The 22405-nt window shown below is 34.0% G+C and overlaps 1 protein-coding gene across 1 annotated transcript; it reads left to right on the top strand.

Annotated features, from left to right (window-relative positions):
• Nucleotides 1–20469: 20469 nt before the first annotated feature.
• LOC107478130 (uncharacterized) lies at nt 20470–21444 on the top strand. The gene is made up of 2 exons (XM_016098281.3): nt 20470–20818; nt 20964–21444. The coding sequence occupies exons 1-2, from the start codon at nt 20531–20533 to the stop codon at nt 21090–21092; spliced, it is 417 nt and encodes a 138-aa protein (XP_015953767.1). The 5' UTR covers nt 20470–20530; the 3' UTR covers nt 21093–21444.
• Nucleotides 21445–22405: the final 961 nt, after the last annotated feature.

The following is a 22405-nucleotide window of genomic DNA, read 5'->3' as shown; positions in this document are numbered from 1 at the left end:
GACAAAGTGCGAAGTAAAGAAGAATGGATGGTGGGGTGCATTGTCAAAATGAGAAGCAGGAAAAGGAGGGAAGGGTTTTTGGTCTTTCTAAATATGAGATGAGATTAAACATTAGGGATTCAATCCATAACTATGGGTTTTAGTTACTTTGGGAAGGAGTATTCTATTAACATAAGAGGAGTGCTACGCATACAAGTCGTTTGGTTTACAAGTCATACAAGTTGGGAGAAACTTAACAAAAAGCACGCTAGCCCATATACGATTTCTATGGCGTGCTTCGCATTCCTCCTTCTCCTCCTCCTCTTCTTTCTTTTCTCCTTCTTCTCCTACTCTTCTTCTTCTTCCTCCATGAAAACGAGTTTTTTTGTCAAATTTGTTCGATCTCCTTCGTGCATTCTCTCTTTGCCTTTTCATTCGTTGTTTTATCTGCGTTTATCATTGGTATTCTTGCTTCGTTTTTTTTCATGGTTTCTGAAATCAAGTTTTGAAATCGTTTTGAAGATAATGGAACTTCAGAAATATACCCAAATGATTACAGAAATACACCAAACTGATTATAGAAATATACCCAAACGGTTACAGAAATACAGCCAAACGGTTACAGGAATTCACCCAAACGATTATAGAAATACACTCAAAGGATTACAGAAATACACCCAAAGGATTACAAAAATACACCCAAAGCATTTAAAAAATACACCCAAAATTCGTTGAAGTACACTTTATGCATAATTCAAAACTCTTCCTCTTTCTCCTCCTCATCTTCTACTGTTTCTTCTTCTTCTTCTTCATTTTCTTATTTTCTATTCTCATAATTCTTTTTGGAGGAAAAAATCAAACAAAAAAGAAAAAAATACATAATGTTGCAAAATCAAAAGAAGAACAAGGAGAAACACGACGATAAAGATGAAACATTTCAAAAACAAAGAAGAATGAGAAGAAAAAGAGGAAGCATGGAGAAAGAAAAAGAAGAAGAAATAAATAACTTGTATGACTTATATGAAAAAATGCTTGTATGTGGAGAATTTCTCTTAACGTAAATATTTTTAAAATAAAAAAATCTAATTATAAAATTGAAGTTAGTGTACGAATTCAATTAAAAATATTTTAAAATATAAAATTTTAATTATAAATATGATAAAATTATAGAAAATAACTTAGTAATTTAACCTATGAAATAAAATGAAAACAAACGATGTTCCTCCACCCATCCACTAAATCTTCCGTGAAACAAATCCAAGCATCCATTTTCCAGTAGCACCCAAAATATGCTCGGTACCAAAATATGCTCGGTACACTAAGGATTGCATGTATCCGGGAAAAATAATTTAAAGTGAAAATAATTATAAAGTGATAAAGTAAAATTGTGTTTTGTTTGTATTTGTATTTGTATTTTTTATTTTTAGTATTTTTTGTTTTAGGATGTTATAAAAAAAAAAGAAAACAATAAAAAAATATTTTGTTTTTTATTTTTTTATAAAATCTTAAAAATAAAAAATATTAAAAATATAAATAAAAAATACAAAATACAAAACAAAACACAACCTAAAAAATTAATTATTATTGAATTTGTAACTTTTATTTTATATCGATCTCATTATTTTACTTTATCAACTTTTTTATTATATAGAAGGTCACGATCCAAAGAATTGAGTCATAAAGTTCTTCAAAATTAAATGAATTTGCTCCTTATATATCCTGTGTAAATACATTTTAGGTTACGGTGTTTGTTGACGTCATGACTTAAGCTCAACCAATAAGAGCAAATTTAACTAAAATGAGATGATCGTTTGACGAAAAACATTGATTCCGGACTTATTCAGCAGTAGCAGTGTAGCAGCAGCCGAATACTTTGAATCAAACACGTTTCATTGGAAATACGCAGCATGCATATGTATCATCAATTAATATGGACCCTGAAATAAGTCGTGCATGTTTTGTGCAAGCGGTGGTATGGCTCATAATTGATTGAGGGACCAAAATCGATTACGTACACTTTAGATGATGTTTCATTTTTCACTAAGTTTTTTTAAGTAAATAATTATTTTTATAAATAATATAAATAATAAATTCTAAAATCCATTCATTAAAAAAAATATTCTATCTGCTAAATTATCTTTTAAATCCTAATGTTAAAATAATTATTCGCATATTTAATAAATTAAACATTTAACTATTAGTAACTGTACATGAGTAAATCGAATAAAAAAATAATTATCCAATTAAAAATAATTAACATAGTCATTTACATACTATTAAATTGAACATCCGATATATTTATTATTTATATTGCTTAATATTCTCATTATCTTTCTATAATATTTTTTTAATTGGTCAAAATTTTATAATTGGTTATACGCTGAAAATTAATTATACCACCAGTTTAATAATCCGTATTATCCGTTTGGGATTATTTTCTAATTAATAGATTTTCATATATTTTAGAATAAAAATTTGATTCTGTTACGTGAATAAGAATTTATTTAGATGAACTTTTTTAATTTTATTTATAAAAGATCTTTTAGGTATGTAAAAATAATTTGATCTTTGAATGTTTTATATAAAAATATTTTTTATTTACTAATTATATTAGGATAAAATAACATAAAAATATTATTATTTAGTAAAAGAATGCATGGGTTAAATTTTTTTTAATATGTTGGGTCAAAATAAAAATTATCTCCGACATTATTTTTATTAATATCATCTTCAACATTACAAAACGTTATAAAATCATCATTTTTCTAATTTTTGGACTGAAATACTCTCTCAAGGACTAGCTTTCTCCTAACATTCATGACAACATGACCTTCTTCTATCTTCACAAAACTTGTGCTCAGGAATTCTCCACCAAATTTTAACTCCTTTAAGACCCATTCTCTCAAATCTTGAAGCTCTTCTATTACTCGTTGCCCGCTTTCGAGATAGCGTTGGCAGCATTACCTGAATTCACAGATACTCGTTTTGCCCCTACCCGATCGGGACAGATTTTAATCGGAGCGAGTTGGGTTTAGGATGTACCAGCACTGATATATATATCTTTTAGAAATTAGGAGTTTTTTGTGCTGCCACTCTCAGCCCCTAACCCCAGTACCTTGCTCCTTATTCTTTCTTCTTCTTCTTCTTCTTCTTCTTACTCAATCCTCTAATCTCATTCTTCATCTTCTACCTCGAGCTCTGAGCTCACCCTCTTGGCCATTGTCTCACGCTTACTGGCTAGTCTCATTTTCTCCCAGCCACATGCGATTTGCTGGTGTCACCTCCTCTTGTTGTTTTGCCACAGTTCGTCGTTGGTCTATGCTACAGTTCGGCGGGCTTTACTGGTGTCACCTCCTCCTTGCTCCTTTGTCAGTTCATCCTCACACATCTTCTCCTGTCCTCCTCCATCTGATGCGAATCGTCGGTGTGACCAGAAGCTCCAAGCTCTTCCTCCTCTACAGTCTGCTCCACGTCTTCATTGCTCCTCAGTGAGCTTATTTATTTTAATTCTTTCATTTTTGATAGATTAATTATCTAATTTTTCTTTATATTTTATTGTTCTCCCAAATCACTCTTATCTGTTCTGGTTTGCTATTTCTTTTGTTTTGATTGATGTTTCTTTTTTAATTTGTGTTGAATTCTTGACGGAAGAAAAATTTGAATACCTATGGTCCTTGAAACTTTTAATCAGTAATGCAGGGTTTATGTAGAGATAAAGTCATGGCCTAAATTACCCTAATCCATTTCAATATGTTTGGATTGTAGATTTTTCCCCTCAATTATGAATGCTATGTTGGTTAGTCGTTGTCATGTGAGACAGGGTTAATAAGTGATTTTAGTGAATCATGCTTGTTAGGAAGTAAAGTATTCCATTTCCGTAATTGTTATGGTATAAGGATAATTTGGAGTTTTTTCATGAATAATTTGCAGTTTTCTAGTTGTGCCTGAATTACATATTGTAAAGTGCTTTGGAAAAAAAATTAGTTTGATTATGAACAAAACGGTTGTACTAGGTATTGAAGGCATTTGATTATTCAAATATATTTGATACTTTCAGAATTATCACAATCTTTATCATATCGAATTATATAAAAAACATGAATTATATAATGTGAAGTCTTTCTTATGATTGTCATTTACAAAAGAAAATTCTATAATATGAAATCAGAAATATACTAATTTAAACAAGGTAAATTATATATTTGTGGGTTCATCTGCTTATGTTAATTTATTTTTTTACTGATATGCTTATGTTACATATTTTATACCGATATGCATATTTTGTTAATTTTTGCATATTTATTGTTATTTGGAGTTGGATTTTTAACATCTATAATATTATGATATTTTTTGTGACAGTGTAGATGCTTTAAGTGTTTTTGAAGAGTTGGAAAGTGACCACGACTGATGAATTAAGAACTCAAATTTATCTTATTTGATTTATTTATAATTTGATGATTTGGTGTAATGTTGTAAGTTGTAACTTGTTAGTTATTATGTTAAATTTGCTAGAAATTCAGTTTTGTTATTAGTATGTTGTAACTTCTTTTTCTGAATTAAAGGTTATAGGGACCGAGTAGTGGCAAGGCGAGTACCCATAGGGGCGGGTTAGGGTGTAATGTCTTGCTATTCGTGGGTAGTAGCGGGCGGGATTTATAAAAATTAAGGTAGGGCGGGGGGAAGGGGGTCTGGTAGGGCAAAAATCGGCCTTACTCGCCATACTGTTACCCTTACTTCGAGACACCGCCAACATCCACTGCAAGGAAGTATATGAATCTTTAGTTGTTTTTTCCTTTAGAATTTTATTCAATAAACTAATAATTCTTGTTAGAAAAGCAATGATTTCATGATTTAATGAGTATTACTTTGAGTTAGTTTAAATACATTTATTATAAGAGAATTTGGAGGAGAGTTAGCAAAGATAAAGGAGGAAGTAGGGGCTAGGAATCATCACAAAGAAGAGATAGAAAAAGGAAGAATCAAACAGAAAGTCCTCTAGACCAAACAGAGAGTTCTCTGTACAAGAAATCACCAAAGGAAGCTATGATGCGTACAATGTGAGAGGCCATGCGTACAACATGCAAAGCAAACAGAGGCCAATTGTGCCAAATCAAGCCATGCGTTGTATGTGGAAGGGCCATGCGTTGCATTTGAAGATAAAATAGAGGCCACTTGCACTAAATGGAGCCATGCGTACAACGTGGGGATTGGTGCATTGCACTTGAAGATCAAACAGAGGCCAATTGCACTAAATGGGGCCATGTGTACAACGTGGGGCTTGGTGCGTTGTACTTGAAGATCAAACAGAGGCCAAATTGTGCCAAGGAATGGCCACGCATTGTATGTGGGAGGCTATGCGTACAACGCACCAATTGGGCCACTCCCAGGAGTCTAAATTCACTCACTAAATTCTCTCATTCTTCAAACACTTAAGTGGGTAACTCAAGGATTAACATAAGCCTATGAAGTCAAGCATTAATTGCCAATTGTGAAGAAAATCAAAGGAGCTTATCTTGAAGAAAAAACTCTAGGAGAAGACTTAATGAGATTTGATTTGATTTAGTTTTCTTTTTGAATTAGTTTTGAATTCTGAATTGGTTTTAGGGTTAGTATAAAAATAAAAGGAGCCAAATACGTGAGCTTCTTCTTCTGGTTGTTTACAATTTTGGATTTTTCTTTGATCATGAACAACTAATCTCCTCTTGTTAAAGTTAGGATGAGCTCTATTTATTACCATGGATTAATATTCTTACTTTTCTATTCTTGATTTATGCATTGATGTTTTCTTAAGAATTTGATTTTTGTTCTTCATCACAAAGGGTTGAGTTTATTGGGGAATAGTTAAATCTTAATTGAATTCTATAGGCATCTTGAAAAAAGATTGTTTGATAGAATTAAGTCTGAAAATCTCTTCTCTCAATTCTGAAAGTTTTAAACTTAGCTTGATAAGTGACAATGAATCAATTTAAGGTTTAAATCTTAAGAATTGTCTGGCTTATGAATGAGTACATATGCTTTATCTTTTATCATAATCGATTGATCAAGGAATTGACGATTTGTTAAGTTAAGAAAAATTGGATTACCAAAGGATTAGGGTTCGGTTAATTAGGGTTCTCTATAAGATACATCTTTGCATGATCAAGATAGATAGTAAAAGCCATTTTTCTTGAAGTTTTAAACATCTCTGAAACCTTAGCATTCCATCCATACTATTTTCTCAATAGTTTATGAATTGCCTTAATTTAATCTCTATTTTTGCTATTTGATATTGTTGAAATCCTAATTTGCAATTGTCTAATTAGAATAATCAATTAATACTTGTGTGCTCAGTATGTTAATCCTCGTGGGAATGATAACCCACTCCCGTGGTATTACTTGATATGATTCGGTGTACTTGCCGAGTTGTAGTTTTGAAAAAATACGCATCATGCAATGACGAAGGAGCCTTCTTCATCTAATCACGAACCCAAATACCTCTCTCTCGGATCCTCTCCCCATAACTTCAACATCATCCAAAATCTTCTCCCTACTACCGACTTCAAAACCATGCAACTCTCTAATGCCTCTTGTCTCCTTGTCTGTTTTACCTTGTTCGGTTGTGGTGCCACCACTATCACCATCTCCCTCACTTACAAGATCGTTGACTTTGCAGCCTTGATCATCTCCTCAAGGCTTGGACCACTTCCTGCATTGATGGAGACACCCAGCCTGTGGTCTTCAAACTCGCCATCGAATATGCTCTCTTTCCTTCGAGAGAGATTTTTTCCGTCAAGATGTCAGGCTCCATGAACATCGCGTCGGAGAAGTTCACGACGAGGAGGCTAATTTTTGAGTCCTCGAAGGTAGAAGAGCTCCAGGAGATGGTGAAAAGCGAGGGTGCGATGACGCTTCAGTTTGAGCCGTCGAGAGTTGAGGTGGTGCTTTGTCTCATTTGGAGATGCGCATTATCTTCAAAATTAAAAAACCTTCAGAATGTTCCAAGCAGTGAACCTGCGACCACGAACGGAACCTCCAATTTTAGAGATGTCGTTGGGAAACTTCGTGTGGGTAGGGCTGGCAATGGTAGGGTAGGGTAGGGTTTGGACCCTACCCTAACCCTACCCGCGGGTTGAGAATCTCTCAACCCTAACCCTACCTGTACCCTAAAATTCTAAACCCTACCCTACCCTACCCTACCCGCAGAAATATCAAATTTTTTCAAAATAAATATAAAATTCAATTACTTCGAATTTTATACGTATTAATAACATAAAAAATAAAAAACTAATGCTCTAAATTACTAAATTAACTAACTAGTTTAGTGGTTATTCACTTATTATAAGTCATTACATAAAAAAGGTTGTGGGTTCAACTCTTACTTCCTTCACTATATAGAGAAATTTTTATAAAATATGTGTTATATATGAGGTGCGGGTAGGGTAGGGTAGGGTACATCCTAAACCCGTACCCTACCCTACCCGCAGGCATACCCGGACCGTACCCTACCCTACCCGCTGCGGGTAGGGTAGCTTACCCTACCCGAACGGGTTGGACCGGGTTGGGTACCCGCGGATAGGGTATGAATTGCCAGCCCTATGTGGGCGTTTGTAGGGTAAGCGCTGGTGCAGTCGGAAATGAAGGGTATTTTGGTCCAAGAATTAGGGAAATGATGATTTTATAACGTTTTGTAACATTGATGATGATATTAATAAAAAAAAGTCGGAAACAATTTTGATTTTGACCCAAAACATTAGGGACGAAAAAAGTACTTAACCCTAAAAAGATCTTTTTTAAAAAAATGTAAATCGTAGCTTCTAGTTTTTTCTAGTGTTTTTATTTTAACTATTAAAAATTTACCAAACACACTAAAAGATAAAAAAGATCTTGTTTTAATAACAATAACTTAATTACACCTAAACAAACTCTAAGTCTTTTTACTAATTAAGGGCTTGTTTGGATGAGTTTCTAAGAAAATATCTTTTTTTGATTTATCTAAGGCAACCCTTTTACGGAGTTGCTTTATTTGCAGAAAAGACAATGTTTTTTGAAGGTTGCCATAAAAAGGGTTCCTTTTAATACATAAAAATGTTGCGTTAGACCAAAGGTAATGGCTGTATAGCCAACTCCCCCAAAAAAGCGTTGCTTTTTGTCGAAAAGTGTTGCCTTATTATAGGCAACATTTTTAAAGGGTTGCCTCAGTCCGAATTTGTTGTAATCTTTTAAAAAAAGTAAAACTAATTTTATGTTTGGATATCTCATACAAAAAGATATTGTTATCTATTAATTATGTTTGGGTACAACAATATAAAATTATTTTTTGTTTATTTATTATGTAAAAATATATTTTTTTTAGAAAAAAAATTTAAAAGTATAAATCATAACTTCTCAGGAAAGAGTTTTTTTTTTTTTAATTTTTCTAATATTTTTACTTTTATTACTAAAAATTTTTTAAATATGCTAAAAAATGTAAAAAAGATCTGTTTTCATTGAAACAAATTTTTTTTCTATCAACTTAATAACACTCAAACAAACACTAAGTCTAATTAAATTGGTCAAATTGGCCTAACAAAAATTATCTACATAAACGTATATGAAAAATCACACACTTCAAATCTCATGTTTTATCTTCTTTTTGCTGATGACGTTGTTGCTATAGTTTTTATCTTATTTATTTTTTGCTTTTTTTCTTCTAATTATTTTTTTTATTGTATTATATTTTATTTTCTATTTCTTCTTTTTCATTCTCTTCCTCTTTCTCCTCCTCTGTTTAACACATTTTTTTTCATATTTTGTTATTAATACAAAGTAATTTTTGTGTTTTTTTATATTTATCTTCAACAATAAAAAGTTTCATTCACACATATTAGTTTTTAAGTTGAATTATATAGAAATATAACTTGAACTAAGATAAAAGAAAATTACAAACATTTTAGTTGAATAACATAAAAATATAACTTGAATAACATAAAAATTTCATTCACACAAATAAGTTTTTATGTTGAATTGCATAAAATATAACACCAATTTTCTGTGTTTATCTTCAAAAACATGTTGTGTTTATTGTAAAAAAAAAAGAGTATATTTGACACTACAAGAAAAATGCTGAATACTGTCGAAATTAGCATTGCATATTAGCGATAAATTTACCAGCAGCAGAAGCATCAAATTCGTCAGGTCAAAACATTACCAATAGAGTTTTGTTTCCGACAATAATTATTGGAGGAAAAAAATAAATAAAAGAACGGCGTAAAAACAACGGGTGGATTTACTGTCGGATTTATCCGCCGGTAAACTCATTTAGTGGAATGCTTTATTTTGGCACTCTGGAATACATTATCATCGATACAGGTGCCTTAAATTCAAAATGTATGGCCCTCCCTCCTCACTTTTGAAAACACACTTCTCTCTCACCAGTCTCCTCTCTCTTCTCTTTCCCCTACAATTACCTCCGTCAGCTCCACTGGCCACCATTCGCCAATGCTAGCCACCTACATTCTCCTCCAAAGAGTGTGTGGAGTCGCTTGGATTCTATTTCATCGCCTCAAACAGAGTTGCTCCTTTTGTCTCCGCTATCATTGGAAGAGTGCCGCTACTGCTCCCTCTATCGTCAGAGTTGCGCTCTCCTCCATCGTCTAGGTGGGTTGCCCTCTCCCTTTCCCTATTCCATCCTTTATTTAATAAAGAAATTATAACCCCCTTTTGAACCACCATTCAGTTTAGTTAGCACGCCATCGTCTCCACCACCGCATTGTTGTCGCTGCTGCCACGCTGAGAAGGTATGCATACTTTGATTTTTATGTTGAGCTTTGATTAATGGGTTATGTTTAATTTGATAGTTAATTGATTCAACTCAAATATTAGACAATAGAAAATATTTTAGATGCATTGAGTTAAATTTAGTTTATCATATATTAAGATAATTTAATAGTATGAATTTAAATCATAAAGATAGGGTTTAGTTTTATATGAGGCACTTTCGTAGATAATGTTTGTTAAACTTTGATATAAATGGTGCTTTGTAATTTTAGTAAAGTCTTCCTTATTAATTCTTGAATATTTTTGGCTTTTTTTTAATTGAAATTGTTGATTGCTAATGGTGATCACATTGGAGGAGAATAAGGAGAGATTTGCCGATCATGGGTCTCAGAATTATTATGTGAGTAAACATCGTGGTTTAAATCATAACATATATTCATTTTAATTAATTGTCGTCCTAATCACTGTTGCATATAACGTGATATGTAGGAATTCTACACACATAGGTTGGAGGCCATGACCCAGCAATCTCAGTAGAGTGGGAAAGACAGAACTGACTCCCCTGCTTCCATCATTGATTCAGATTTGGTGTGGCACAAGACCACATCTAAAACATACAAGAATCGTGTCTATGGGTTGGGATCATTCTTCACCAGCAACCTCCGCACTTTCACTTTGAGTGCTTCATCTACCTCATCAACCAACCCCCCAATCTCGAGGTTGTTGATTTGCAGGAGCAGGTTCACAGCCTCACCTAAAGCCTTCAGGACCAAGGTCACCAGTTGCACTTGTTTGAGGAGAGGTATAACAAGATCCTTACATGCATGGCAACAAGGAATGATCGCGATGTAGAGACAGAGTCCCTAAGATAGGAGTTGGAGCAAATTCAGTGGATGGGGCAACAAATGGCGATGCACTATGAGCAGATGCGCACTAGTGGCAGTAACGCTACTGGAGGGGGCCTTTTTCCTCTACACAGGAGCCAGGACAGGCTCTGTCACTACCACCTAGAATTTTGCCTCAGCAAGACTAGGGGAATGATGACGATGATGACTATCAAGACACGTGATTATTAGAATTTTGTTTTAATTTGTTTGATAGCATTTTCTTTCTTTAAGTTTTTATTTTGTATACTTGATATGTCACGTTGTATATAGCTCATTATTTTCAGATAAATTTCTACTTAATTTTTAGGATTTGACTATTAATTGCCACTATTGGACTTTACCAGGTTCACAAAAAATAAAACAAATAAAAAATTAAAGTTACCATCAGATTTACCGTTGGCTAAATCCAATGGTAATTCTTATAATTACTATATCTTATACCTGTTGTAATTGCATTCTATCTGTGTTTTCTTTATCTGTGCTGTGTGTCTTTGCAACTGAGAGATCTCTCATGCTGGCGGAGGTGACGATGAGGGTTGTTCCACCGGTGTTTCAGAGGGCTGGAAGGGACAGAAAGTGAATTATAGGGTTAGAATTTGATAAGACATAAAGTGAATTGTAGAGTTAGAGTTAGATTGTGACCTGGATACCCTAGAGAGTTTACCAAAATTATGGTTTAGTTGAATCTTAAGTTTAAATCTGAGTGTCAAAGTTTTTGGATTGCCTCTGGCTTTCCTGAGACCTTTTATATTAACTATGCGGGCACCTTTACCATGCTGAGAATTACCGGTTCTCATTCCATACATATATTGTTATTTTCAGATGCAGGACGTGAAGCACTGCACTGAGCATTTCTGGAGACTCTTGGAAGTGAAGAACTATCTTGGGACTCGGTGGTTGTATTTTGTTTATATTTATATGTATTTTGTGTTTTGTCCCTCTTAGAGGTCGACTTGGAAAAATAGGTGTATGTCTTATATTTTGTGATGCGTTTGGGTTATATATAAATAAATATATATATATATATATGTATGTATGTATGTATGTATGTATGTATGTATGTATGTATGTATGTATGTATGTATGTATGTATGTATACTTAGGTCGGCCCTTGCTTTGCGGGCCGAACCTAGAGCTTGTTATTTGTATCTTTGGAACTCTGATCTTATATATATACTTTATCTCTTCTGCTCAATCTTATCTATCTTTCTACGTTTACCCAATCATGAGTGATGCGATTTTCTATTTGTTTTTTGTTAAACTTTTCCTTCCAAGGCTCCTATTTAAGCTATTCTTCATATATATCTATATACGTATTTTTATTTTTAGAGGTCGTAGCGCCTCACCACCTTTGATTTATTTCCTAGGCGTAAAGCTCTGTGTGGTAAAGTGTTACACTTAAGGTCAGATAAGAGACCTGAATTTGCTTTAAAAACCTTTTATGCATCTCAAGGAATTTTAAACCAAACTTCTTTTATTGAGACCCCACAACAAAACGGGATAGTGTAGAGAAAATACTAACACATTTTAGGCATCACTCGAGCATTATTGTTTCACTCATCTATGCCTAAATGTTTTTAGAAGTTTGCTATTCGACATGTAGTATATTTAATAAACATTCAGCCTATTCAATTCCTCAAGAATAAAGTTCCCTTTGAAATCCTCTTTGGCACATTGCCGACTTTGTCAAATTTAAGAATTTTGTTGCTTGGCTTATGCATCAACCCTCACCAATGGAAGATCAAAATTAGACCCAAGAGCTAGAAAGTGCATGTTCTTGGGCTTTAAAGATGGTACCAAAGGATTTATTCTTTTTTATTTGAATTCTAGAAACATTTTTATTTTAAGGAATGTTGTCTTCTATGATGATTGCTTTCCATATTATGTTATTTCTAATCATTCTCATCAACGTGACTAACCCCAATTTGTATCCAACTTGCATCAAAGTAATGTTGACCCTTTTATTAATGACACTACCAACTCGTGGCACCCTTTTCTACCTAATCTTACAGAAAATTTATCTCTAAACATTGCGTGTGGGGACAACCATCTTCCGAGTTCTATTATATCACATGCATCACAAGCCACTAATGCATCATGTACACCTCAGCCAGCACATAACTCTTCATTGCACACACCAACAGCCCCAATTGAAGTAAGAAAATCTTCAAGAATAAAGAGGAAGTAGTTGTTCACCCTTTTTGGAGAGTGGCCATTCAGAGTGAACTAGAAGCTTTTAAGAAAAATCAAACTTGGTGCATCAGAAAACTCCCTGTTAGTAAGAAAGTTATAGGTTGCAAGTGGGTGTTTTAGGTCAAACTTTACCCCGACGGTTCTATTGAATGCTACAAGGCCACGCCACAAGAAAAATACTGAGTACCGTCAGATTTATCGTCGGATTTAGTATAAAAAATTAGCGTCAGATTTACCGACGGACTTATGGATGGTTTTAATGTGTAATTTGTTTGGTCAACTCGTTACCGGCGGATTTTAGTTTCCGACGGTAAATTCGCCGGTAAGACTTGGAGGGAAAACGGGAGAAATAGGCGCAAAATTTAGCATGGGATTTACCATTGGAACAATCCGCTGGTAAACTCAATTTAGTGAAATGCTGCATTTTGGTGACCCGCAACAAGTTACCGTCAAATTTATTTGTCAGTAAATCTGAAGTAACGAGCCTTAAAATTCAAAACGCAAACCCTCTCTCCTTCATTTCGAAATTTTCTCTCTCTAACCTCTCTTCTCCTTTTCTCTCTCCAACTGCAGCCTCTCCCCGCTGTCCATCCTCATCCCCGCCGCCTGCCCCTCTGTCAGCCCGTTCCTCCTCTCCCCTCCGTCAGCCTCGACTCCCTCTTTCTCTCTGTTCGTCTGGCACCGCCGTCGTTGTCGTCCAGCACCAACGCAACTCCCACTTTCTCTTTGTTCTTCTTCCTCTGTTCTCCCCTTAGGTTCCATGGTCCTTCTTTTTCCTTGTCTAAGTTAATTTATGATTTAGGATTTGATTATCATATGCTAATTTAGGGTTTAGCGTTAAGTTAATTTAGAATTTAGGATTTGGTTATGATATGCTAAGTTAGGATTTAGGATGAAGTTAATTTAGGATTTAGGAATTAGTTATATGTTAATTTAGGATTTAGGATTTGATTATTATATACTAATTTAGGATTAAGGTTGATTTAGAATTTAGGATTTGGTTATCATATGCTAATTTAGGATTTAGTATGAAGTTAATTTAGGAATTATGAATTAGTTGTATGTTGATTTAGAATTTAGGAAGAAGTGCAAGATGCTTAAATTTTGAAGTAGGAAATGTACCAAGAAAATGTTACAAGCCTTAAATTCATATAATATACTTACCTATATTATGTAATGATTAATAGTAGCAATAGTTAACTCTAAAGCTTGTAAATTGACCTATATATAAAAACAAGTTATTATAATCTGGTAGAAATATTGTGAATTTAATTGTGTTCTGACTGATAATGCTATGGATTGAGGTTGGTTGGATTTGTGAGAACCAAAAAGGTGGATATATGTCAAATTTTAGGGGAGGTTATGTCAAATTTTATTTGAAATAATCTAAATGTTGAAATGATTTAAACTCTTTAATTGAATTAAATAAATTATTGTGCTAGACATTGTAATATTATATGTACATATTACATATATAGCATGAATTCAAGTATGAAAACAAGTTAATATATTCTGTTAGAAATGTTGTGAATTTAAGTGCGGTTTGACTGATGCTGTGGATTGAAGTTAGTTGGATTTGTGGGAACCATAAAGGTGGATATATATCAAACTTTAGGGGGGTTATGTCAATTTTTTTTGAAATAATCTAAATGTTGAATGATTTGTGTAGTATATATGTTCATTAATTAGTGTTAATAATATATTCTCTTTGCAGACATGACGACGGGTAGTAGAGGTAGATCAAGTGGGTCTCGTAGTCGTGGTAGAGGGAGGGCTTCCACAGCTCCACCAAATTCCAAGGAACTGTTCAGTCATCTTCCTCTATCGGGACTATTTCGTCGACCCCTATGACGTCACGGGCGGGTCTAGCAGACCAGCAGTTCGTCATGGTTCTAAATCCGAACTACATGTATCCTTCTGCTATGCCTCCCTGCGGATCCAACGATAGATACCGTAGTGGGCGATTCCTTCAATGCTTCCCAGCAGGTTGTCCCTCCACCACCGCCCGTCATCTGGCTAAGGATTTGACACGATGGCATGCAGGCGTGAGTACATACAATTTTTTAATCTTAAGTTTTAATCTTAAGTTTATATGTTTATATGTGTTTGTTAATGTTAGGTTTTTTTCTTTGATAGGTTTGTACCGAACAACAATGCTTGCACATAAAAGATCTCCAATGTCATTAAGTTAATGTACAATGACCCGTGGCTGAGGTACATGATGATCCCGGCTGAGAACATGGAGCGATGGTTTCAGAAGTGGGCGGTAAGAACCAAAAAATGTTGAATTAATTAACTGTATTTGAACTATATTTTATCCTGGCTAACTAATGCTGTTGAATCATTTTGTGCAGTTAAAATTTATTTGGGATGTGGAACATAATCTCATTATCAAGAAGATCTACGACCACCGGATAGCTAAATCAATTCAGCAGATGATGAGCGACGTTCGTCAGCGGCGCAACCACCTAACGAGATGGATCCTTACATCCATCAAGAAGGAACTAGAGGCCCATTTTAGAAATAATGAGGGGTTCAAGCATCACCGTCTGATGAATGTCGCTAACACGGCTTTGCCCAGGTCATCGAAGTATACGGATGGATTGACGACCTTCATAAAAACGAAGAGCAGACTTGTAAGTAGTTTGGTAATGTTTTAAGTTTCTGGTAGTTACTTGAATAAGTTGTTTAATTTGTTGACTTATTTTATTGGTGGATATGATTTGTAGCCTAATTCATTCGATCGTGAGGCAACATTGGTAGAGACCTTCAATTATACCTATATTTTGAAGGCCAACAAGGAGAGATTTGCTAACGAGCGATCTGCGGCCCATTATGTGAGTTTAAATTAATCCTAAGTTTCAAATTTATTTGGTATAAAGTTAATTAACTATTATCCTAATCACAACGTGTGTGACAAAGGAGGATTACATGCAGAGGTTAGAGGTCGCGACCCAGCAGTCTCAACTGCATAGTGGGAACAATGAAGCCGGCTCCAAGACCTTAATGGTAGATCTTGATAGGGTTTGGCGCAAGACCGCCTCTAAACTCCACAAGAATCACCGCTTCAGGTTGGGGTCATTCTTCACCAGTTGTCTTCGCTCCTCTGTGTTGGCAGCTTTCTCTGACTTTGCCACCAGCCTTACCGATCTCAGGAAGTTATCGACTTGAGGGAGGAGGTGCAGAAGATGACACAAGAGCTTCACCAACAAGCAGAGTAGTCTGAGTAGAGGTACAACGACCTTCTTGCACGTGTGGGAGGAGTCGTTGCCATCAGCTCGGACTAGACGGAGAAGCTATAGCAGCTAGATCGTTTGCGAGAGCAAATGAAGGTGTACAACCAATAGATGCTCCTTGGAGGCAGTGGCGCTGCTGGTTTCAGCGGCAATACCGCTGGTGGGGCACCGACATTAACACTTACTCTGCCGCCTCAGTAGGGGGACTCCGACAACGACGACTACCGGGATCTGTAGGGTTTAGGAATTTATGTTTTTGTTTGTCTACTTCATTGTATTCTACTTCTATGACATTTTATTATATTGAGACCATTTATTTTTAATAAAATAATTTGCTCATTTCTGATAATTTAAGATTTATGCTAAAAATTTTGTTAACTAGAGTTTTAATTTGACTATTAACGACTTAACTGTGCCAAAAAAAATAAATAAATAAAAAAACTACCAACGGATTTTACTGGCGGATATGTCCGAAGATAACTTGACACATAACACGTGAAATAGCCCAAAATTATCGTCGAATTAATCCGATAGTAATCATCAACTCAGTCTCGACGAATCCATTGAAAAAACTTACATAAAATCTGTCGGTAAACAATTTATGACGACGTTTATACCATCAAATCTAGGACGATGGTAAATCCGATGGTGAATCTGACAGTACTCAGCATTTTTCTTGTAGTGATAAGCTTGTGGCAAAACAGTTTATCCAAATAGAAGGAGTGAATTTTATAGCCACGTTCAGTTCAATGGTTCGCATGACGACCTTGAGAATTGTATTGGCCTTAGCTGTGGCCAAACAGTGGCATATCAAGCAATTGGACATTAACACCGCTTTCTTTCATGGTGATTTGAATGAGAACGTATACATGAAGCTTCCTCCTGGGCTCAATTATCCGAATGTAGGATCAGATTCAGTTTGTAAACTCCAGAGATCTCTGTATGGCTTAAAACAAGTGAGCCATCAATGAAACTTAAAGCTAACTGAAACTCTCACCACTGCCAATTTCACCAAAGCTAAATTATATCACTCTTTATATACGAAAATCACTCCTTAGGGCGTTACCATCATTATGGTTTATGTTGATGACTTGGTTTTAATTGGTAATGACTTGAACGAAATTGAGAGCATCAAGAAGTTAATTGATCAGCGGCTTAAAATCAACGATTTGGGTAATTTAAAGTACTTCTTAGGAATGGAAGTGGTAGATCCTCTAAGGGAATTCACCTATGTCAGAGAAAATTTTCTCTTGATATCCTCAAAGTATTTGGGTACTTAGATTGCAAACCCGTTAGCACGCCTATAGATTACACTTGTGCTTCCAAACTATGCAGAGAAAGTGGCACTACTCTGGTTGATCGCACTCCTTACAGGCAGCTCGTTGGAAGACTATTATACCTAACCAATACACGGCCATACATTACTTTTGCTATAGGAAAGTTTAGTCAGTTCATTGATTGCCCAACTGATGAGCACATGCAGGCAAGTTTTTGTGTGTTAAAATACTTAAAAGGATGCCCTTTCGTTGGTGTTTTCTTTTCAGCGAACAATGATCTCAAGCTCACTGGTTTTTTCGATGCCGATTGGGCAACATGTGCAGATACTCGAAAGTCTATCACCGGCCACTACTTATATCTTGGATGTTCCTTGATTAGTTAGAAGAGAAAACAAAGCACCATCGCTAAATCCTCACCATCACTAGAGAAACCGGCCACTTGCCAAGCTTAATAACTATCTTTCATCATGTGTGACCTTGGACTGCCCCTAACCGAGCTCGATACTCTCTTTTGTGACAACAAATCCGTCATTCACATTGACACTAATCCTATTTTTCACGAATGGACAAAGCATATCGAGGTGGATTGTCACACTGCTCGAAATCAGCATCTTTCTAGCCTCACTCACTTAATGCCTGTCTCCCCATCCAATCAGCTCACAGATTTTCTCACGAAAACTTTAGCACCAGGCCCTTTTTTGATTAATCTTTTCAAAGTAGGACTTCTAAACATCCACAACCCTAGTCGTGAAAGGGTATATATTAAGTCACAGTATTTCTCGTAGTTTAGATTCCTAATTATGTGTTAGTTGGCATTATAGTTTGTTATCCTTAGTGGCTCGACAAAATTAGTAAGTCACTTACTATTATTTTTTGTGTGTGTGTGTGTGTATATATATATATATATATATTAGCTATTAGGGTATTAAACAATTTTGTAGAGAATTCATTCAGGAACTTTCTAATATTGGTTTCTTTTTTTCTACTCTCTTTTCTTTCTCTCGTTCCTGAACTATCTCTCTTCTCTCATCCTCTCATCCTTCTTTTCTCTATTCCTTCCTCTGTTCTCAAACTTATTTGACAGAGTTTGATGAGAGTGAAGTCTCTCTTTTACCAATGTCTACAACACCCAATTCAATCCTAATGTATGTATTTTGCAATCCTATCATATAATTAATGAAATTGTTATTTCTCCTTTTAGTTGTTAAATTGTCGGCTTTTAATTCTGTTTCACCTGATTTCATTCGACCCTTGACAGTGTCGATTAAATTTGTGTCAAAAACTCAATTCGAGAAGTAGATACGACTCTTCTAAAAAAGTGTGCTCGGTCTGAGACTTATTGACTTAGTGTCGAAGTTGCTTTTCTATTACGAATTTTCGCATGCAATAATATCCAAGCAAATTTGTAAAAAAAAAATTCTCTGAATATAACTTGAAAGAAAAATAATAAAATAAACTTAATAAATTTTAAAAAATTATTTTAAATAACAAAAAACTGAACAAAAGAAAGGGAAAATAAATGAAGGAAACAAAACTTTAAAATGCATATAAATGAATAAGCGGAAACAATAAATAAATGAAATAATGTTAAAATGTGAATTTTTTTGGAGAATTTTAGTGTAACTTGAAATGTTGAAAAATCGAAGTCTCTCTTAGACTCTTACCTACTTTAATTTCTCCCTTTATAGACGACGAATTCTGATCGTGTTGAGTGATACTTTCTACCACGATCCAGTTTTTTCTTGTCTTCCATGTTAAATCTTCCACGTTTTTTCTCTTTTTTACCTTGGCCACCAAGTAGTCATTCCCAAGTTTTTCCTTCAAAAAAAGTTCTTGTTTTTCACATGTCTCTTTGTTATTTCGACATATATGTCTTTTCAACTTGAGTTCCATCTTATTGTCAACTAAGTCAATTGTCAAATTATATACGATGGTTGGTACTTGGTAGTTGGTACCATTACAATTATCAAACTTTGTGCAAACAAATTCTTTTTAGTGTTAGCCACAAAAATTGCTCTGGAAATATTTAGTCGCCAATAAAAAATCTTGATTTTGTTAATGGCAAGGTACCTTAAAATTGTTTTAAAATATTTTGTAATGTGATAAAAGTATTCAAACGTAGCAAAACTTTGTTTTTGGTACCATATAACGTTGAAAATGACAATATACTCACTTTACAAAAGTCAAACGAGTATTGTTATGTATTGCTTCAATGGTTTCTGTTTCCAGAGACGATTTTTCTTCACCTTTAAATATTATTATCAAATTTTTAAATATTTTTATTGTTAACAGAAATAAAAAATATTTTTGTCATTGATTAAATAATTATGACTAATAAATCCTAAATGAGGGTTTTTTTTCTATAATAAAATAAAAAAATTATTATTTTTTCAAATATGATTTTTATACTTTAATTTTTTAAATACGATTTTTTTTGTATTTGAACAAGTTGGTCTTACTCCCGACGAACTCCCAAAAGTTAATTTATTAATGGAGGTAAAAATGGTGATATACAGTATTATTAGTGCATGGCGTGTAATCCACAAATATGTCAGAAGAGCCATCCAGTGCACGAAACTGTCCCTCTTTCATGTGTATTTGGTATAATCTTCTAACATCTTCCTAATTTCAACCTCGCTTAATCCGACTTTATTTTGTACACAAAAATTTACAACTATGACATATACGAGGTTTTTTCACTAAAATAAAATAAAAAAAATTATTTAACATGATTTTTAAACTTTAATTTCCCTGACACTTAAAGCTTTACAATGGACAATGACAATCATTATTATCGTCTCCAGAGTACATAAGAATACACAAAAGTACACAAATCTGGGATAAGACGAACTTGTCAATTTTTACAGAATTCGCCGGGTATGGCAAACTTGCCCAAATGCAAAAAAAATGTATTTGGAGAATTAAAGTCTAAGAATCATATGTAGAGAAATAATAATTTTTTTATTTTATTATAAAAAAATCCAATAAATAATTGTATATACAAAATAAAATTTAAATTTTTAATATTTAATTAAATAGATAATAAACGGATCAGTTAACCAACTCAAATCCTTCAACTAAGTTGTTTTTATGGTCAACTCTTTTTTTTTAAAGAGGGAAAGGAATGGTTGCGCCGTAATTGGTAATCATCTATTCGTTAAGTAATTGTTACCGCTTGGTTCAGAAAGACACGATGCAAATCACTGGAATCAGAGAGTAACGAATGACTTGCGACGTGTCCGTTGCCTCGTTCTCTTTTTTCCCCACCATATACATAAGCAGTCAAACCCGACCCACAACAACACACACGCTTCACCAAACTTTTTTTTTCTCTCCTTCTAATTTTCCTGCGAAAATCTATCTTAATTTTTCTAGGCAGCCAAACACGCTTCTTCCCGAAGAACTAGTCCTTCCCAATATGATGAAGAAATCCAGTCTCTTTGCAGCCTCTGTCGCTGCCGCGTCGGCCACCGCGGTTTCTGTTTCGTCCTCCGCGCACGTCTCCATTCAGGTACTTCCTTTCGCTCTGTTCTGTTTCAAGTTCTGCTTCAAAACAACGGGGATCTAACACATCTTACCAAAAAGTTTGAATCTTTAAGATTTTTTTTATGTTACTGGGGTTCAAATTCTGATGCGGGTGCTTCCATTCTTATCAGGATGGTGGGTCTCAAAGGGGCCATGGAGGCTCCTCTTCTTCTCCAGAGGGTTCAGTTTCGACAGAGAAATTCGCTCCAAGATTCGACGGGTTGCGGTTCATTGAGACCCTAATTACTGCTCACAGATGAAACCTTTGTTTTCTAGGGAATAAGGATTTTGAAGCTTCTTGCTCAATTATCTGTAGTACTATTTTCTCTTTGTTTACACCTTTTTGGTTCCGTTAATCTTTTTATCTTGTCCTATATAGGAAAAAAGGATTTAACCATGGAAAATGTTTAACTTTTTCCTTTTCATCTTGTCGTAGGGTTTATTATAACTAGGAAGGGAAATTGAGCGAGAGTGAGAAATTGTAATGTTGCGAGATTGTTTTGTTTTCATGTTCTTGTTTTTGTACTTTTTTTTTACCTGAACTTATGATGTGCATCTTGTGATTTTTCTGCATGAATTTTCCAAGAAATAATAAAAAAAAAGTTTCTACCCTTTTGTGGCTTTTTAATTTTTTTGATTTGTGAATTTTTTTGAGGGAGAAAAAAATTTTTCCCCTGATATTCAATATTTTTTAATTTTATTGTTTGGTTGGTCCTTGTTTTGTTTTGGAGAAAGCATCAACGTGTAACATGTTGGAGCCTGTCACATGCACAGCTCATCAAAGAGGAGGATTGTACATTTTTAACGAGTTGATGATAGTGTCCACATATTTGCCTAAAAACAACTCATATGGAAAATTGGAAATAAAAGTAGATCCTTATTTTGCTTGAGATTAGGGATTTGTAGCATTGAAAAAAACAAATGAAAGAGGATGATGAGGAAGAGGGTTAGGTGACTTGAAAAATAGCTGAAAAAGTTATATTTTGTGGTCGGTTAATGTGTTTTAAAAATATATATCATTAGATTATTAATTGAAATTTTTGTATAAGAAAGATAAAATACTTGATAAATCAAATGCAATCAAATATTACTTGTACACCTAAATCAAAATTAGATATATGTATATTCTAAAGAGATCCTTTATCTAAATTAAATTAGAGTAATTCACAAATAATTAGAGCGAAATATTTTTCTACAGAAATAATTGAATACCGGCTGAAAATCATTTTCTACTAAAAACTAATAATAAAAAATACAATCAGTTCAAAAAATACTTAAAAATTTCATAAAAAATTGTATAGTTATCCAATAGAATTATTATTATTAAATATTATAGAGACTTATGGATAGTAATATTTACTTCTACGTAAATATGAGATAAAGATTAAAGATTCATTTAAATTTTATTATCACAAATCTATATAGATAATTGAGTACATGTTTAAATAATTCAAATTAGTTTGAATAGTTTGAATTATTTAAAGATGTACTCAATTATCAAATATTCATTAGATTATAAAAATGTTAATGAGTACAATAAAAATATTAATGAGAATTATAATAAATATTAATA

This window comes from Arachis duranensis, chromosome 3 (genome assembly GCF_000817695.3).
Source record: "Arachis duranensis cultivar V14167 chromosome 3, aradu.V14167.gnm2.J7QH, whole genome shotgun sequence".
NCBI classification, from domain to species: Eukaryota; Viridiplantae; Streptophyta; class Magnoliopsida; order Fabales; family Fabaceae; genus Arachis; species Arachis duranensis.
The sequence above is the reverse complement of the archived record's forward strand: the minus strand, read 5'-3'. Positions and strand labels throughout refer to the sequence as shown.